Genomic DNA, 20046 nt, shown 5'->3' on the forward strand with positions numbered 1-20046 from the left:
TCTTAATTCAGATTATGGAAGTTCCCTACTATGGCTAGTTTGCTGAGAGCTTTTATTGCAAATGACTGTTGGATTTTTTTTTTAAAGATTTTATTTATTTATTTATTTGAGAGAGAGAATGAGAGAGAGAGAGCATGAGAGGGTGGAAGGTCAGAGGGAGAAGCAGACTCCCTGCTGAGCAGGGAGCCCGATGCGGGACTCGATCCCCGGACTCCAGGATCATGACCTGAGCTGAAAGCAGTCGCTTAACCAACTGAACCACCCAGGCGCCCTGGCTGTTGGATTTTATATGCTTTTTGTGTATCTTTTGAGATGATCAAGAGGTTTTTCTTTTATTCTGTTAATATGGTGAGCTTCATTCATTCCCTCATTTTCAGTTCCTCTACCTGGTATTCCAGGATAAACCCTACTTGATCATGATACATTATCCTTTTTACATATAATGGGGTTTAACTTGCTGTATAAAAGTTTTCTTAAGTATTTGATAGAATTCACTAGTGAAATAATTTGGGCTTAGAGTTTTCTTTTGGGGGAGGTTTTAATAACTGATTCAATTTCTTCAATACCTATAGGGTTTAGATTCTGTTTCTTGTGTCAGTTTTGGTGATTTGGATTTTTCAAGAAATTTTTCAGTTTCGGGGCGCCTGGGTGGCTCAGTTGGTTAAGCGACTGCCTTCGGCTCAGGTCATGATCCCAGGGTCCTGGGATCGAGCCCCGCATCAGGCTCCCTGCTCCTCAGGGAGCCTGCTTCTCCTGGAGCCTGCTTCTCCCTCTCCCTCTCCCTCTGCCTGCCGCTCCACCTGCTTGTGCTCTCTCTCTCTCTCTGTCTCTCTTTCTGTGTCAAATAAATAAAATCTTAAAAAAAATAAAAATAAAAAAAATTTTTCAGTTTCACTTAAATTGAAGTTAAACTAAAGTTCATGTTATGCTGTTAATCCTTTTTAGAGCTGTTTTAGGTTCATAGCAAAATTGAGCAGAAGGTACAGAGGTTTCCCATATACCCCTTGCCCTGACATATGGGGCATAACCTCCCCTCTTATGGAAATCCTGTGCTATATTTGTTACAATTTTTTTTTTTTAAGATTTTATTTATTTATCTGAGACAGAGAGAATGAGAGAGACAGAGAGCACATGAGAGGGGGGAGGGTCAGAGGGAGAAGCAGGCTCCCCGCGGAGCAGGGAGCCTGATGTGGGACTTGATCCCGGGACTCCAGGATCATGACCTGAGCCGAAGGCAGTCGCTTAACCAACTGAGCCACCCAGGCGCCCGCTATATTTGTTACAATTGACAAACTTACACTGACACATCATTATCATCCAAAGTCCATAGTTTACATTAGGGTTCACTTTTGGTGTTGTACATTCTGTAGGTTTTGTCAAATGTATAATGACGTGTATCCACCATTACAGTATGACACGGGACAGTTTCACTGTTCTGAAAATCCTCGGTGCTCTGCCTTTGCATTCCTTTCTCCCTCAGTAACCTCTGACAACCATAGATCCTTTTACTATCCATAGTTTTGCCTTTTCCTAAGTGTCATATAATTGGAATATGTAGTATGTAGTCTTTTTAGGCTGTCTACTTTCACTTAGTAATATGCACTTAAAGTTACTCCATGTCTTTTCATTGCTTGCTAGCCCATTTTTCTTAGCACTGAATAACATTCCGTTCCTTACCAGCATTTGGTGTTGTCAGTGTTCTGGATTTTGACTATTCTGATAGGTGTGTAGTGGTATCTCGTTTTAATGTGCATTTCCCTGATTACGTATGATGTGGAGCCTCTTTTCATCTCTTTCTTACTTTATTTAAGATTTTTTTTTTTTAAAGATTTTATTTATTTGAGAGAGAATGAGAAGAGAGCGAGTACATGAGAGGGGGGAGGGTCAGAGGGAGAAGCAGACTCCCTGCCGAGCAGGGAGCCCGATGCGGGACTCGATCCAGGGACTCCAGGATCATGACCTGAGCCGAAGGCAGTCGCTTAACCAACTGAGCCACCCAGGTGCCCTTTATTTAAGATTTTATTTTAAAGATTTTATTTATTTGAGAGAGAGCACGTGAGCGGGGGGTGGGGGGGACGGGCAAAGGCAGAGGGAGAAGTAGGCTCCCTGCAGAGCAGGGAGCCCTATGCGGGGCTCAGTCCCAGGACCCCCGAGATCATGACCTGAGCCGAAGGCAGATGCTTAACCCACTGAGACACCTAGGCACCCCTTAAAGCTTTACTTTTAAGTAATCTCTACACCCAGTGTGGGGCTCGGACTGACAACCCTGAGATCGAGAGCTGCACTCTTAACCATCTGAGCCAGCCAGGCACCCCATCTCTTTCATTTTTTTTTTTTTTTTAAAGATTTTATTTATTTATTTGACAGAGAGAGACACAGCGAGAGAGGGAACACAAGCAGGGGGAGTGGGAGAGGGAGAAGGAGGCTCCCTGCAGAGCAGGGAGCCCGATGCGGGACTCGATCCCGGGACCTGGGATCATGACCTGAGCTGAAGGCAGTCGCTTAACCAACTGAGCCACCCAGGCGCCCCCATCTCTTTCATTTTTGAAGGGCAGTTTTGCAGGATACAAACTTACTTACTTTCAGCACTTTACCTGTATCTTCTCATTATTCTGGCCTCCATGGTTTCTGAATAGAAATTGGGTGTTAAATGTTATTTAGAGTTCCTTGTATATGATGAGTCACTTCTCTCTCCCTGCATTTTATGTATTTTTATTTTTTAATTTTTAAAATATTTTATTTATTTATTTATTTGACAGAGAGACACAGCGAGAGTGGGAACACAAGCAGGGTGAGTGGGAGAGGGAGAAGCAGGCTTCCCGCTGCGCAGGGAGCCTGATGCGGGGCTGGATCCCAGGACCCTGAGATCATGACCTAAGCCCAAGGCAGACCCTTAACGACTGAGCCACCCAGGCGCCCCCTCCCTGCATTTTAGATCCTTTGTCTTTCTTTTGACAGTTTGAATATAAAGTGTCTTGGCGTGGAGAAAGGAATGAATGGGCAGAGCACAGAGGATTTTCAGGACAGTGAAACTGTCCTGTGTCCTATTATAATGGTGGATATACGTCATTATACATTTGACAAAACCTATAGAATGTGCAACACCAAAAGTGAACCCTAATGTAAACTGTGGACTTTGGATGATTATGATGTGTTTGAGTTCATTCAGCTTGGAGGTTGTTGAACTTCATGGATGTATAAATTCACGTTCTTCGTAAAATTTGGGAAGTTTTGGCCATAATTTTTTCATATATTTGGTGTTCTTTTCTCTCTTTTGGGACTCTCATAATGTGTATATTGGTAAATTCGATGGTGTTCCATAGGTCCCTTACACTGTGTCATTTTTCTTTCCTCTGGGATAGTTTCTGTCAATTTTTTTTCCTTCTGAATGGACCATACTTTCCTGGTTCTTCGTATGCTGTGTAATTTTTTTTTTAAAAAACAGGGCAGTTTGTGTGTTGTAATGTGCTAATAACACAATAATAAAAGCTAATAATAAATAAGTTAGATTCTCTGCCATGCCCAAGCATTGCTGTTGTTGCTTGATGAAGGCTGCAGACATTTGTTTGCTGAATTTTACAAAGTGCGTTTGTAAAGACTATATTCTTTGTCAGTATTGTCATTGATGTTTCTGTGCTGTTATTCTTCATGGCCAGCCAGTTATCTTTCAGAGATTTCCAATTTTACTTTTGTTAGAAGATGTTTTGTGTATTATATCAGCATTTTTAGTTCTTTTTCAGCAGGATGATTCTGGATACTTAGTCCGGTATATTTTCTGTAATGATTTTTTTTTTAAAGATTTATTTATTTATTTGAGAGAGTGAGAATGAGAGAGAGTACATGAGAAGGGGGGAGGGTCAGAGGGAGAAGCAGGCTCCCCGCCGAGCAGGGAGCCCGATGCGGGACTCGATCCTGGGACTCCAGGACCATGACCTGAGCCGAAGGCAGTCGCTTAACCAACTGAGCCACCCAGGCGCCCCGTAATGATTTTTTAAGCATTTTAGGTTTTGGAGATCAGAGATAAAGTATAGGTCTCTTTGATCTGACTTGAATCAGAAGTCTTGAGAGAGTTTAAAAGCCGTTGATTTTGCTAAAATAAAGCTCATTCTTTTTTTTTTTTTTTTTTTTAAGATTTTATTTATTTGACAGAGAGGGAGAGAGAGAAAGCACACAAGCAGGGGGAGCAGGAGAGGGAGAAGCAGGCTTCCCGCCGAGCAGGGAACCCGGCCCGACGTGAGGCTCCATCTCAGGACCCTGGGATCATGACACGAGCTGAAGGCAGACGCTTAACCTACTGAGCCACCCAGGCGCCCCTCATTCATTTCTTAAATTGAAATAATGTAACATAAGGAATCACCTCAGATCAGTTTCTGGAACCAGGTGTTATGAAAGAGCCCTGGGCTTTGGAGTTAACTAGCTGTGTCCAGCACTCTGTGACCTTGGGGGAGGGTACTTCCCCCTGTACTACTGCTTCTGGGAAAGTGTTTCTTACTCTACAGACACTATGATGTAGCTGTGAGGATCACAAGATGTGTGATAATGAAAGCTCTTTGAGAAATTAGAAGTGGTATATAGTACTTAACAGCATGAAAAATAGATTGCTAGCTTGTTCTAGCAGAAGTTTTCTTGGTAAAGTAAAAATGTAGATCTAATGGAGACATGTTGTTTGAACATTTGTTACACTAGTTTGCCATCACCTCCAGCTCCTAAGGAAGGCCCCAAAGAGCTAGGTCTTTTGTTTCAACTCAACTCATATCTGAGACAGTGTATTTTATGTAAACCTGAGGACTAACAAAATGTTGCAGTGCCCTTTGAATTGAAGCCAAATTTTATCAAATAAATATTGCCTTTGTTGTGATGTTGGTAACTGTCTCAAAGATAGGAAGAGTGAAAGGCTGTTAATGAAGTTAGCTGGAGAAGTGAACAATACTTTGCGAAATTGATCTTTTCTTAAAGTATCTATCAATGTAAAACACAGCGCTGGTTTATTTTAAAGCAATGATCAGAACTTGGTGACATTATTACTTCTCAAAAGGAGGTACATTGTGATGGATACACCTATTTTCAGGGACGTTCATTAAATTTTTTGGAATTTATTTTCAAACTGTCACAGGAACTTAATACATTTTAATATATAACTTTGGAATGCATGTAAATACTTTGAAGGTAAAATTTATTGTCAAAGCCTTTTCTACAAATGAGGCTGTGTATTTGGACTGGGTAGTATTATTTTGGGACATTTTAGATGAGTCACAGTCCATAGGCTATCTCTCTCTGACACTTTGGAATTTCTATCCAGTAAGTGTGACTGACTTCATGGCAGAGATTCTCATGAACTTGGTCAGTCTGGTGTAATGGAAAGAATACGAGTCCAAGGACTGTCATTTTGGCAATCACTTTTCTTCATTTGATTTAGTAAACTATGCTGTGTGGTAAATAGTTTTAGGGAGAAGGAAGTTGATAAGAAGAGGCATATAATTATCAGAAAAAGGAGTTGGACCTGATTATTGGTTTTATAATTGTTCCTTGCAGAGCACCTGAGTGACAGAGGGAACAGAGGAATAAATGGAGAGGTCTAAGAGGAATCTGTTGTTTTCAAGTTTTTCACTTTGAACAGTTTTTCCTGATAGACTTCTTTTTGAGCTTTCTGCTCCTGAAAGAGCTCTTTGGCAAAGAAACATTAGAAAACTGTTGGATTTGGGCGCCTGCGTGGCTCAGTTGGTTAAGCGACTGCCTTCGGCTCAGGTCATGATCCTGGAGTCCCTGGATCGAGTCCCGCATCGGGCTCCCTGCTCAGCAGGGAGTCTGCTTCTCCCTCTGACCCTCCCCCCTCTCCTGCTCTATCTCATTGTCTCTCTCAAATAAATAAATAAAATCTTTAAAAAAAAAAAAAACAAAAACTGTTGGATTTGGTGAACATGATGATTCCTCCAACTTTGGGTTTTTATGATCTGTATCTGAGTATTGTTCTGCTAAGATCATACAAAATTCTAGGACTTTTTGGAATGGAGAAGGGTGAGAGCCAAGATTAGCATGTAGGTCTAAGAAGCAAGAACAAAAGGACTTCTGAGGACAAATTACCAGTCTGTCAGTACAGTGATTGCACTCTTGAAGTCACTTGAGAAGTTCCTGGCATTCAGGAGATCCAATCTAGCAGGGAGGTGGTGGCTGTAGAGACTTCAAACTGCATGCAGCATGGCTCTTCTTTAAACCTTGTCTTAAAATGATCAAATTTAGGAAATTTAACGTTGAGACAGACAATACTGTTATTTACTATATAATCAGTCTTCACATTTCAACAGATTGTCACAAGAATGTGTCCTCTTTAAGATCCAAATCAGGATTGCAGATTTTATTTAGTTATCTCTCTTTAGTCTTAATTTGAAATAGTTCATCCTGTCTTTGTCATTCATGACTTAAATTTTTGAAGCATATAGGCAAGCATATTTGTAAAATTCTACCCTGTTATTACTTGGAGTTGAAATTTCTTCATTCTGATTGCTGTTTAAGGGGTTGGTAAATTTATTCTTAAAGGGATGGATGGTAAATATTTTAGGCTTGCAAGCCATACAGACTTTGTCACAACTAATCAGTCTTTTGTAGCATAAAAGCAGCCAAAGATAATACCTAAATGAGTAGGTGTGACTGTGTTCAAATCAAAATTTATTTGAAAAATGGGCAGCATTGTCATTTCTTGCTATGTAGTATTCCATTATGGGAATATTCCACAATTTATCCATTTGCCATTGATTGGCTTTTAGGGTAATTTGCAGTTTAGAGCTATTATAAATATTGCTGCTGTGAATATTTTTGTATGTATATGTCTTTCAGTGAACGTACATATTTCCTTTTTTTTTTTTTAAAGATTTTATTCACTTGACAGAGAGACAGAGGGAATACAAGCAGGGGAGTGGGAGAGGGAGAAGCAGGCTTCCCGGTGAGCAGGAAGCCTGGTGCAGGGCTCGATTCCAGGACCCTGGGATCATGACCTGAGCCGAAGGCAGACACTTAACGACTGAGCCACCCAGGTGCCCCTAAAAGTACATATTTCTGTTATATTCCTAGGAATGTAATCGCTGGGTCATGGGGTGTGCATTTTCAGCTTTGGTAGATACTGCTAATCTTCCAGAGCAATTTTACCAATTTATACTCCCACAGGCAATGTACAAGGGTTCTAATTCTTTACTTTCTTACTGATGCTTGGACATTTTCTTATTTTAGTTTTTTTTTTTTTTTTAAGATTCATTCATTTTAGTTTTTTTTTTTTAATCAAAAGATTTATTTGAGAGAGAGAAAGAGCCTGAGTGGGGGGGAGGGGCAGAAGGAGAGGGAGAGAACCTCAAGCAGACTCCCTGCTTAGTGGAGCCCGGCGTGGGGCTTGATCTCATGACCCATGAGATCATGACCTGAGCCGAAATCATGAGTTGGATGCTAACTGATTGAGCCACCCAGGTGCCCTCTTATTTTAGTTTTTGGGTGGATTTGTGGGTTTGCATTTTCTTTAGTTGCTGATGACTGGTGAAGTTGAGCACCCTTTTGTGTTTATTGACTATTTGGCTATTCTCTTTGTTGAAGTGAAGTTCAAATCTTTTGCCCATTTTTTTAAATCCAGTCATTTATCTTTCTCATTTAAAGAAAAGTTAATTCCGTAACATACAGTGTTACATTAGTTTCCAGTGCACAATACAGTGATTCAACAATTCCGTAGTCAGTGCTCATCATGATAAATGTATTCCTTAATGCCATTACCTATTTCACACATCTTCCCAACCTACCTCCACTCTAGTCACCATCAGTTTGTTCTCTATAGTTAAGAGTCTGTTTCTTGTCTCTCTCTCTTTTTTCCCTTTGTTTTATTTCTTAAATTCCACATATGAGTGAAATGGAATTACTGGCCCATATGGTAGTTCTATTTCTAAGTTTTTGAGGAACCTCCATACTGTTTTTCACAGTGGCTGTACCAGTTTGCATTCCCATCAAGAGTGGGAATGTTTGTTTCTTTTCTTCTTTTTAAAGGAGTTTTTCTTACATGTTTTGGTTATGGGTCCTGTGTCAGACATATTTATGGCAAATATCCTCTTGGTAGCTTATCTTTTTATTCTCATGATGATGTCTTTTGATGAACAGAGGTTCTTAATCGTAATATAGCGCAGGGATCAGTAAACTTTTTCCATAAAAGGCCAAGTGGTAAATGGATTTATCTGTAATGTCTGTAAAAGGTCAGAGAGTAAATATGTAGTCTCTGCTGCAGCTTCTCATCTTTGCTGTTGTGTGAACATAGCCTCAGACAATGAGCATGGATTTTTTTCCCAGTAAAACTTTACTTACATAAACAGCAGGCTTGATTTGGCCTGTGGGCTACAGTTTGCCAATCGCTGACATAGAATAATCTATAAGATTTTTTTTTATGCTTAATATTTTTATGCCCTTTGCCTATTCTAAAGTCATCAATATATTCTGTTGTGTTTTTTATAGAAGCTTTATTGTTTTATGTTTCACCTTTATAACTATAATCCATCTGGAATTGATCTTTGTGTATTACATGATGTAGGGGTCAGCATTCCTTTTTTTTTTTCCTTTTAAACATGTGCATCTCCAGCTGTGGCTCATACGTTTTGATCTGTGTAGTTCTAAAGTATTTTCTAATTTTTTTTTTTTTTAAAGATTTTATTTATTTATTTGAGAGAGCGAGAATGAGAGAGAGAGAGAGCACACGAGAGGGGGGAGGGTCAGAGGGAGAAGCAGACTCCCTGCCGAGCAGGGAGCCCGATGCGGGACTCGATCCCGGGACTCCAGGATCATGACCTGAGCCGAAGGCAGTCGCTTAACCAACTGAGCCACCCAGGCGCCCCGTTTTAAGCTTTTCTATGTGTAGTTGTCTGATCTGCTATATAACCTGACAGTTGTGCTTTTATTGAATGGTACATGTGCTAGGAGTTACATGTATATATTTTTCAGATCTTTCTCTTTAGTGTCTTTATTTATTTATTTTTAAGATTTTATTAATTTGACAGAGAGATAGCACAAGTAGGCGGAGCGGCCGGCGAGGGAAAGGGAGAAGCAGGCTTCCCGCGGAGCAGGGAGCCCAACGTGGGGCTCGATCCCAGGACCCCGGGATCATGACCTGAGCCGAAGGCAGATGCTTAACGACTGAGACACCCACGCACCCCATTTTATATATTCTAATTGTACAAGTCCTATCCTAGTTTTTTCTTTTATCTGAAATGTTAGGATTCTTCTGTTTGTTTTTTCTGTTGACTTAAGGAAACAAAACATAATTAAGATGGCTGTGTATTTGAATTTTGGAACGTCAGCACTTCCTTCAGTGGAATTTTACCTGGGAATCCTATTGGCCTGGGCTGAGAATTTGCTCTTTAAGGCACTCTAGAGGACCTGCTAAATTTAGGACCAAATTCTTACATGAATTTGTCATGGGATTCCTAACTGAGTGGTTAGTTAAGTTCCAAACTCAAATTATCTTGAGATGGAAGCTTGTTATCTTCTTTGCTGGCAGGTATTTTTTTCTAGCTCATCCTTTCCCTACCGGTGAACCTGTTGATAGCCCTGGCTCTCCATGCGTTTATGGTGGGTGATAGCCTTAGTTTTGACGTCTTCCCTTGCTTAGGTCTGTAGTGTTATTTCCTGTCCTGCATTGACAGTGAAGCCCTAGCCTTTATCTTATCAATGTTGTCATTACTTGCCTGTTGAGTCTCATTATCCCCACCCCATGTCACCCTAGCGTGGTATTTTTTTTTTTACCTCAGAAGATTGCCACTTTGACTTTTAGTTTGATTTTTTTCTTCTTTGATTTTTGTACCTAGGGATTTGCTTTCTTCCTAGAAATCCAGCTGTACATTTAAAATAACGTCTGTTGTATTTTGTTCAGCGTACATTTGAAGTGGTAGGGTTTTCTGGTTATTCAGCCTGTCATATTGCTGGAGCCGTTAACACTTTTTCATCTGTAAAATGGCATGAAAAGAGTCAACTTTGTAGGATTGTTGAGGAGTAAATGAGGTACATTATTCTCAGCTAAGATGCCAACACTACGGAATTGCCATGACTTGTGCATTTTTTCAGATAAATAGCAAGTTGTCCATGATGTATATACAGTGCCACATGGTAAATTTAGATTCTCAGTAATTCGTAGCAATGAAAATACTTTTTGTTCTCCCTAAGAATAAGAGTACTACAGCAATTATTAGCTATGATTAGAGGTGCTAATTATAAGACTGTTAGAGTTTCTCTTATTAATAACATTGGGGAAAATTTCTAGAAAGCACTATCTGAACTCCAAAAGCAGTTAAAGTACATAGAGAAATGTATGGAATATTTGATTGTCTTATTTTGTGAGGTAAAAACGTTCTGGAGTCTTAAGTGATACGCCTTTTTCCCCACAACTTTTCAAGGTGTGAAGATGACATTGTGATTCCTGTGAACTTTCTTGGTGTCTTGGACATTCTCCGTTTCTGTTCCTTTATTACTTTCTCATGTTTACTTTTTGCACCATCATATTGATTAATAGACCAGAACACGGTATTATAGATGTGTATGTTCTATGTACACAAGTATATATCCTCTTTTTTCCAGTTAAGACAAATTGCCTTTAATAAATAAGCCAAAGAGGGGCGCCTGGGTGGCTCAGTTGTTAAGCGTCTGCCTTCGGCTAAGGTCATGATCCCAGGGTCCTGGGATTGAGCCCCACATCAGGCTCCCTGCTCCGTGGGGAGTCTGCTTCTTCCCCCCGCAACTCTCCCTGCTTGTGTTCCTTCTCTGGCTGTGTCTCGCTCTGTCAAATAAATAAATAAAATCTTTAAAAAAAAAAAAATAAGCCAAAGAAATAAATAAGGACACTATGGTACAAATTTTAAGCACTTTTAAGTATTGCAGTTAGATTTATCTTTTTCTAGGTTTTATCAGCTCAGCAGAATTTTAGGTGGGCTATAAATAGGTAGGATGAGACCACTTACGTACATCCAGAATAAGATTAGATTAATTTTCCAAATAGTTAACCAGAGATAGAACAGCTTATCAAAAGCAGTATAGTCACACAGCTAGGAATAGAAGCAGCCGATTAGAGCTGTCCTTGATCCCCAGTCTCTGATGGGGTGTGTAGCTACTGAGATAATTCAGGCAAAGCAGCATCTTGCTGGCTCTGGAAAGCTTAAGTTTTGGAATCCTCTTGCCCTCTTATTTTTTTTAAGTTTTTCAATACTAATCAAGAGGAACTTAAAACGAACAATCCGCGCTGCTCCTTCAGAGAATGTCTAAGCACATGAGCTCTTGTATTCGAATTATATCCAGTGTCAGTTAGGGCAGGGCCTCTTCCGTGTTGGGGGTGGTTGGGATGAGGGTTGGGTGAGGTGATACAGTCAGGGCCCTGTGGGTGTCCTTGCAAAGTCTCTTGTCTCTGCCTCCAACTTGCTGTCCCCTGACTCTGATCTACTATTTTTTTATCCAGGTGATTTTGATAATGAGCTTATCATTAGGCCCAGAGTCCCAAATCCATTCCCATGCAGGCTCTAAGAATCCTTGATGTCTGGTGCGTGTCCCTTTTTGTTTTTTCTCCGTCACATCTTTATGGATTTATGTTTTCCTTTTTGCATTTCATTGCTGGAACTAGTGCCCTTGACAGGTTTCTGAGTTTCCCTCTTTTCTTTCCCTTTATTTAGATGTTACCTCTGGAAAATTGGAAGTCTCAGTTTCCACTTCTTCAGTTATCACTTGTTCCTGCAGTGGTTGATAGAAGTTACTGTGTCTGTCTTAAACATATACCTGGTATTTTAATTTCTCAAATTTACTGCCTGTCCAGAAATTGACCTTAATCTTAAATTATGTGTTTTATTGTTCTGGTCTGATCAATATGTAGCATGGCTGATTTTTTTTTTTTTTTAAGGCTATGAGCTTTTAAATTGTTTTAGTATACTTGAACTGCTGAGAAAAGTTTTACGGATTACCTACATTGTCAGGCACTCTGTTGAATATTGATGTTAAAGATTTGAATAGGACACTGTTCCTGTCCTCAAGGAGTTCATATTACAGATAAACATATAAACCAGTCATTTCAGTATTATGCTGTGAGTGGTCTGCATGTGCATCAGTAGTGATATGCATATGTGGTTGGAGAGAGCATTTTAGCCCAGTCTCTGCGGGTTCAGGGAAGGCTTAGTAGAACTGTTTCATTCTACTCTTGTAGGTACCTACCAGCACATTATTCTTTTTTTTTTCAATTTTTTTTTTTTTTTTAAGATTTTATTTATTTGCGAGAGAGAGAATGAGAGACAGAGAGCATGAGAGGGAGGAGGGTCAGAGGGAGAAGCAGACTCCCTCCTGAGCAGGGAGCCCGATGCGGGACGCGATCCCGGGACTCCAGGATCATGACCTGAGCCGAAGGCAGTGGCTTAACCAACTGAGCCACCCAGGCGCCCTTAGCGCATTATTCTAATTTAAGATGCCAACACTAGAAATTGTAATAACTTGTGCATTTTCTCAGATAAATAACATGTTGTCAATGGTAAGAATTGCACCTGGATGTATTTGTTTAGGAATATGTAATGCAACAGTTGGGGTGTACCGGGAATAGTGTTGGGCAAGAAATTAGGAACTGGGCACCTGGGTGGCTCAGTTGGTTAAGCGACTGCCTTCGGCTCAGGTCATGATCCTGGAGTCCCTGGATCGAGTCCCGCATCGGGCTCCCTGCTCGGCGGGGAGTCTGCTTCTCCCTCTGACCCTCCTCCCTCTCATGCTCTCTGTATCTCATTCTCTCTGTCTCAAATAAATAAATAAAATCTTTAAAAAAAAAAGAAATTAGGAACTTGGGGCACCTGGGTGGCTCAGTCATTAAGCATCTGGCTTCGGCTCAGGTCATGATCCCAGGGTTCTGGGATCGAGCCCTGCATTGGGCTCCCTGCTCCGCAGGAAGCCTGCTTCTCCCTTTCCCACTACCCCTGCTTGTGTTCCCTCTCTAGCTGTCTCTCTCTGTCACATAAATAAATAAAATCTTAAAAAAAAAAAAGAAATTAGGAACTCAAACCTATGTATTTAAAAAGCAAGAGGATAACCAGAATGACTTGGAAGGCTCACTTGTTAGCTTATTTTGGAAGAGCTCATCTTAATGATTTTCTTAGTATTTTTTATTTTTAAAAATGTTATTTTTCATTGTAGTAAAATATTTTATTTTTTATTTTTTAAGATTTTATTTATTTATTTGAGAGAGAGAGAATGAGAGAGAGCACATGAGAGGGGGGAGGGTCAGAGGGAGAAGCAGACTCCCTGCCGAGCAGGGAGCCCGATGTGGGACTCGATCCCGGGACTCCAGGATCATGACCTGAGCCGAAGGCAGTCGCCTAACCAACTGAGCCACCCAGGCGCCCCTGTAGTAAAATATTTTAATCATCTTTAGGTGTGTAGTTCAGTGGTATTAGTATATTCACATAGTAGTCCAACTGTTACTACCATCCATCTTCAGAACTTTATCATTTTCCCAAATTGTAACTCTGTACTCATTAAACCTTAATTCTGCACTCTCTACCCAACCCTTAGCAACCACTGTTCTGTTTCTTGCCTTTGATATCATGCAGTTCTTTTCATTATATTATTTTGTAAGAATCATTTTCAAGGAAAAAAATGCATGCCGTATTTCTAATACTTCCACCTTGTTAGCGTATTTGATGATCAGTTTATGTGAAACTTTTACTTATACTTCATAATGTGTAAGTCATTCAGCGTTTGATTTATTTGAGCATGACTTTTATAATCCATAAAGTGCACATCTCTTTCAAATTGTACAGATTTTAGCTATAATTTTACATATAATTTACACTGTGTTTCATGGTCATTAAAATATTATTCCAAGAGTACAGTTATAATTTTTGCATAATTTAAAGTCAGGGACCTCAGTTGGGAAAAAAGTCTAATGTATACTAATATTTCTTACTCTACAGGAAATCATATTGTTGGAAATTGTGTTTTACTTGAATTTTAAATATTTTAAAAATCACATTTTAAATTTATCAGCGGAGTTTGTAGTATCAGTATTTTCTGTCCATTAGTATTTCCTGCTGAAACATTTTGATTTATCTTTTGTAAATATTTTTTTTTTAAAAGATTTTATTTATTTATTTGAGAGAGAGCACATGAGAGGGGGGAGGGTCGGGAGGGTCAGAGGGAGAAGCAGACTCCCTGCCGAGCAGGGAGCCCGATGCGGGACTCGATCCAGGGACTCCAGGATCATGACCTGAGCCGAAGGCAGTCGCTTAACCAACTGAGCCACCCAGGCGCCCAGTTGATAACTTTTGAGTTTATAAAACTTTGAATTCAGACATGACTAATTTTGTCAGAACTTTTATTTTTCTCATGTGTAACTTGTATCATTTTTAGGCAAAATGTTTCATGGATTTCAAAGCTGGAGGCACCTTGTGTCACATTCTTGGGGCTGCTTACAAGTATAAAAATGAACAGGGATGGTAAGTTTTTGTGTTTATTTGTATGTTTTGATGTGATATTTGTTTAATGTTAACTCCTCTTCCTTCTTTGTATGGTGTTAGAGAATTCTAAAAGCACATTATAACTAATGTGCCAAGTGAAAGTTTCATCTGGTTTTCTAGTTTGTACCTACATCTAGGAAAAATACTGAACAATTATCGCATTTATTAGGCAAGTTATTTCTCATATATGGTTGTACCTAGATAATAGGTGAGTGTGTATTGTTAGCAAGTTAGAAGGTAGGCTCACTGTGAAATATATAAATGTGTATTGTGAGCTTAATGTTGTGCTAAAATATAGCAGCTTAATTGTTCCCGTGAGCCAGGCCTTCAGAACGAGAGCTGTCTAGTGTGTTGTCCTGAGGACACAGACGAGAGGAATCCAGCTCAGGAGCACAGACCATTACTTGGGCAGTGGTGCAGCTAGGAGTAGAATCATTGCTGTTGTTCTTGCAGTGTTGCATTTTCCCTTCACTCTTCTCTTTCCCTTTTCTCACCCTGTCTCTCTTGGTGCTTTCCCTCTTGAACTCTGGGGTTTCTGCCATCTCTGTGTGGGAAGGTCAGCTGCTGAGACAAGTGAATGTTTCATGGTGATGGTTCCGGAGTTCAAGGATAGCGGGCGTCACCTCACGGGCAGGGGGTTGAAGAGGTGCTGGAGGGAATTGAAGTCGTTTTGAGGTTTTAGTTGTGTTGTCTATGTGCAGTTCAGTCTTAGCATCTTTCTAGGAGAATACTTATATAATTTGGGTACTTCAAAATATGGCTGGGAAATGCAAATAAGTACTCACATTGATACATAGGACAAGTTTATGAGTAAATGATTTATTTACAGTGAATAGCAAGTGATACAGACTTTGTGTATTTGCTGAACTTTTTATGTATGGGTGGGTGTTTAATAGATATTGGTTAATTGATGCAATGAGCACAAGTGTGTTGTCACCAGAGGTGACTTGCTGTTTTGCCCTCTGCTTCTGGCTGTGGTGTTGTGACTCTTACAGGGTGTTCCCTGAGCTAGGATTGACAGCCTATCTGACTACTCTCAGATATGATTCGTACCCTACTGTTAGCCCTAGATTCCCACATGGAACTCTCTTCTTAGTTTGTGTTCAGTTTGTGTCCTAAATCCTGACCTGGACTCGAGGACAGTCTCAAAGTGAGAGGACTTCTCCTAAGTCACCTGTTGTGGAACTTGCTTTGTGTGCCAGTACAATGGAATATTTTTAGGCGAAAGGGGTTTAGAAGGATATGTAAAATAAGATGTTTTTAAATTAAAAGGGAGGCGAAGAAAGAAGTAAAGGTTAAAGTTGGAGACTTTAAGAGGAGTGAGGAATAAGAATTTTTCCAAGTCTTTTACTCACACTGTACCAGAATCATCCCCTTTTTGGTGTCATTAGACACTTAGTTGCAGTGCACACTTCCCTCCCCTCTTGAGACGTACACACTTGCAGCAGGTGGATCACTTACACTCTGACCATGCATATTTTAGTGACCACCCACCCATTCGGATGTCTGATTAGTGGCCTGTCATCTTGACGGTGCCTCCGACTTTCCCCACGCCAAACATACCCCTCTGAACCTCGTTTGTGTTCTCTAGTTAACCTCACAGTCTAGCTCCAGAGTTTGCTCATTTCCTTCTAAATGGCTAAACATTCTCTTTTTCTCTTGTTTCTGTTTGGTTCTTTCTTTCCCCACACCCAGCATACCCCTCTGAACCTCGTTTGTGTTCTCTAGTTAACCTCACAGTCTAGCTCCACAGTTGCTCATTTCCTTCTAAGTGGCCATTCTTTTTTTCTCTTGTTTCTGTTTGGTTCTTTCTTACTTCCTGCTTTCTTTGAGCTTTCAGTGATGTCAAACTGGAGTATCATTTTTGAGGTTGAGTGGGAACATTCAACAGACAGTACAGATTAAGATTCCAGAGTGTTTGAGTATGATCTTTCTGGATGTCTCTAAATAGTCAGAAAACCTTATTTGTAGGTTTTCATTAAAGGATAAAATTTGGGGCTAATTTCATGTATAGTTGTATATAACTGAGGGATACCAAACCAGGGGGATTTTGACATCCTATGGAAATCTAAAAACATTTCCTGAAGGAGGAGAGATTAAATACAACCAAATTCAACTCAATAAATGTCAGTGTCCTCTTGCAGAGTGATTAGAATTCTGTTTATTCTTCAGTTCTACACAGATTACTGTGTATTGTAATCATATTTCATGCCTTTTAAAGATTTTGTTGATTGAAAATCTTGTGTTTTATTAGTTTTGCTTGGCAGTGATGAACTAGGCTTAGTTAAATAAAGTTTGGGATTTGTCTTAACGTGAGAAGTGGCCTTTCATTTTTCCCTTTGACATGATTTGCTGCTGACATTTATTTCTTGCAGATAAGCTCAGACCTACTTTTCTTCCTACCTTCAGACTTGGTGGTTCAACTTTTATTCCCTGCCTTCACAGTCTCCTTTTGATTTTTGTTTTTTAGATATTACCACAATAAGTCTCGGGCAGTGGCTTTCAAACTTTAGGAATCACTTGGAATACTTTTTTTTTTTTTTTTTAGATTTTATTTATTTATCTGACAGAGAGAGCCAGTGAGCACAAGCAGGGGGAATGGCAGAGGGAGAGGAAGAAGCAGGCTCCCTACTGAGCAGGGAGCCAAATGCGGGGCTCTTGATCTCAGGACCCTGGGATCATGACCTGAGTTGAAGGCAGGCCCTTAACCAACAGAGCCACCCAGGTGCCCCCACTTGGAATACTTTTAAAAATATAGATTACTGGGCTTCATGGACATACATTGTTAACTACTAAGTGTGGTGTGAAAATGAAAATCGGCATTTTCAAAACACTCTGGTCATCAGGCCTTACTTTGAGAAATGCTGGTCAGTGAGTTTGTCATTCTCGCACAAACATGGTTTAGAACTTTTAACTTGTGAAGAATTATCCATTTTTATAGCATATTTTAAAACAGCCATCTAGCTTTTAAATTTTAAAAAAATAATATAGCAAGGATCCAAACCACTTTAATTATCCCCGAAGTCACATACCTAAGCAGGATATAATTTGTTGTCTACTTCTATGTAGTAGACCTCCCTCCCTGCATATATGCCTACCTATTTCAAGCTGTTTATCTGTAGGCTATTTGCCATCCTTTTGGATTGTGGTATACAGGACTATCCTTCTGTTGATGGTCTCCATGCTTTTGTAGCTTGCCATTATTAGACAAAGCCCCTTACTCTTGAGGCCAACTTCCATCACTTCCCACACAACTGTTCTGCTGTACTGTTGTCTGCTTTTCACCTTGCTCCCAGCTCAGTGCGTTTTGTCTTGCCTTTTCCAAGTTTGCTTCTGAAGCTACTTACCAAGGAATTAAACTCATTCTCCAGGATCCTTTGTTGATTATTTTTATTCAGACTATATTTTCTGTACGTAGCTGAAGATGAGAAGAGAACATCCCTAACAATAGTCACAAGAGGTGCAAAATTGGAGCAGTAAAGCTAATGAAGCCCCTTTTGACAGATAGTATTGCCTTAGATTGAAAGGCTGCCCTAAGACATTGCCGGGCAGATTGCCAGAGGGAAACAAAGCAGAAGACTCATTAATTAGTAGGCCCTTAATGAAGAGCTCGTATCTACATTTTAAATGAGCAAAGGTTTTAAAAGCCGGAGAGTTACATGTTCATTTGTTGTCTCTTCTATAGGGCTACATTAAGATTCAAGAAGGCTTTATAATTTTAGCTTTAATTTGATTTCTCTTGTGTGTAGGTTTGAGCATTTTTCTATATTGTATAAAGTAAAACTTATTTAAATAATCGTGGTAATTTCAAAATAAGTCAGATTAAATCTTTCAACTAGAGGTTATACTATATTTACCTGAGTTTTATTTCAGTTTTTCTTTTTAAAGCTTTTTTTTGTTTTGTTTTTTTTAAAGATTTTTATTTATTTGACTCTTTTTAAAGCTTTTTAAAATTAATTAATTTAGAGCATGAGTTGGGGGGAGGGGCAAAAGGAGAGGAGAGAGAGAACCTCAAGCACAGCCTGACCCTTGATCTCATGACCCTGAGATCACCACCTCAGCTGAAATCAAGAGTCGGATGTTTAACCGACTGAGCCACCCAGGCGCCCCGTTTCAGTTTTTCATAATATGCATATATTTTAAATACTTTTTTTTGCTTACATAGCATATTGCTGAATCAGGAAAAAGCTTTAATCTGTTGTATTATTAAATCATTGTTTGGCAAACCATTTTAGTTTATTATGGAAAATATAAAAGCAGAGAGAATAATATGAATTGCCATTTACCTTCATGCACCTTCAACTTTATATAATTTCATCTGTTTGTTTCTAAATTTTATTAAAAGCATAGGATTTTTGGGGGGCGAGGGGGAGAGGCAGAAGGAGAATCCTAAGGGATGCAGGGCTCCATCTCACAACCCTGTGATCATGATCTGAGCTGAAATCAAGTTGGACACTTAACTAACTGAGCCATCCAGGCGCCTCATGAGATTTTTTTTTTTTAGGTAATCTCTGTGCCCAAGATGGGGCTCGAACTCACTACCCTGAGATCAAGAGTTGCATGCTTTACTGACTGAGCCAGCCAGGCGCCACCGAAAAGCTTTTTATTTATTTATTTTTTACATGCAGGCTGCACGCCCAGTGTGGAGCCCAACGTGGGGCTTGAACTCATGACCCTGAGATCAAGACCTCAGCTGAGATCCAGAGTTAGGCGCCTAACCGACTGAGCGAGCTAGGCTCCCCAGCATAGGATTTTTTTAAAAAGCATTATAACAGTGCCATTATCACAGCTAAGAAAATTATCAATAATTTTTCATTGTTACTAAATACCCACTAGTGTTCAAGCTTCCCTGATTATTTCATGGGTGGTTTTTATATTAATTAATATTTTTTATATTAATTTGTATTTTTAAAGATTCATACGTGGCATTTGATTGATGTGTCTAAGTCTCTTTTAGGAAATTGGGGCACATGGGTGGGTTAATAGGTTAAGATTCCAGCTCTTGATTTCAACTCAGGTCAAGATCTCAGGGTTATGAGATCATGGAGCCTGCTTAAGATTCTCTCTCTGGCCCTCCCCCCCCCTTTAAAAAAAAATTTATAGTTTTCCTCCTTGCACTTTCTTCCCCCTCTTATCCTCGCAAGTTATTTTTTACAAAAGCAAGTTGTCTTGTAGAATTTTCTGTGTTCTAGATTTTGCTAATATGTTCCTTAGGATATTGTTTAGCATAGTCTTCTAAATTTCTAGTAAAGTGGTAGTTAGATCTAGAGGCTTAGTCTGATTCAGCTTTGTTTTGTTTTGTTTTGGTCAGCAGTACTTAATAGACAGCATTGTGTTCTTCCCTCTGGAGGCGTACAATGTCTGGTTGTTTCTGCTTGTAATAGACCGATGTTGATGTTCAGTGCCTAGAATCATGTTATCATTACAACTTTACCAAGCTGTAGTGTTCAAATTTTGAAAAATTAAAAAGTAGGTAATTCTAATATATAGATTGAGGTGCTTATTGTTTTTTAGGTAATTCTTTGTAAAAGTCTGTTACTCTGTCATTCCTACTTAATTTATT

The 20046-nt window shown here is 39.6% G+C and overlaps 1 protein-coding gene across 5 annotated transcripts in view; it reads left to right on the forward strand.

The window, feature by feature from the left end:
* The window catches only part of SMARCC1 (SWI/SNF related, matrix associated, actin dependent regulator of chromatin subfamily c member 1), a 173929-nt gene that overhangs the window by 17629 nt on the left and 136254 nt on the right, over window positions 1–20046 (forward strand). For all 5 annotated transcript variants that reach the window (XM_021686949.1, XM_021686950.1, XM_021686951.1 and 2 more), the window contains exon 3: window positions 14377–14462. In XM_021686949.1, the coding sequence (XP_021542624.1) occupies window positions 14377–14462 (86 nt within the window). The remainder of the gene's footprint in view (window positions 1–14376; window positions 14463–20046) is intronic.

Source organism: Neomonachus schauinslandi, chromosome 1 (assembly GCF_002201575.2).
Source record: "Neomonachus schauinslandi chromosome 1, ASM220157v2, whole genome shotgun sequence".
Lineage (NCBI taxonomy): Eukaryota > Metazoa > Chordata > Mammalia > Carnivora > Phocidae > Neomonachus > Neomonachus schauinslandi.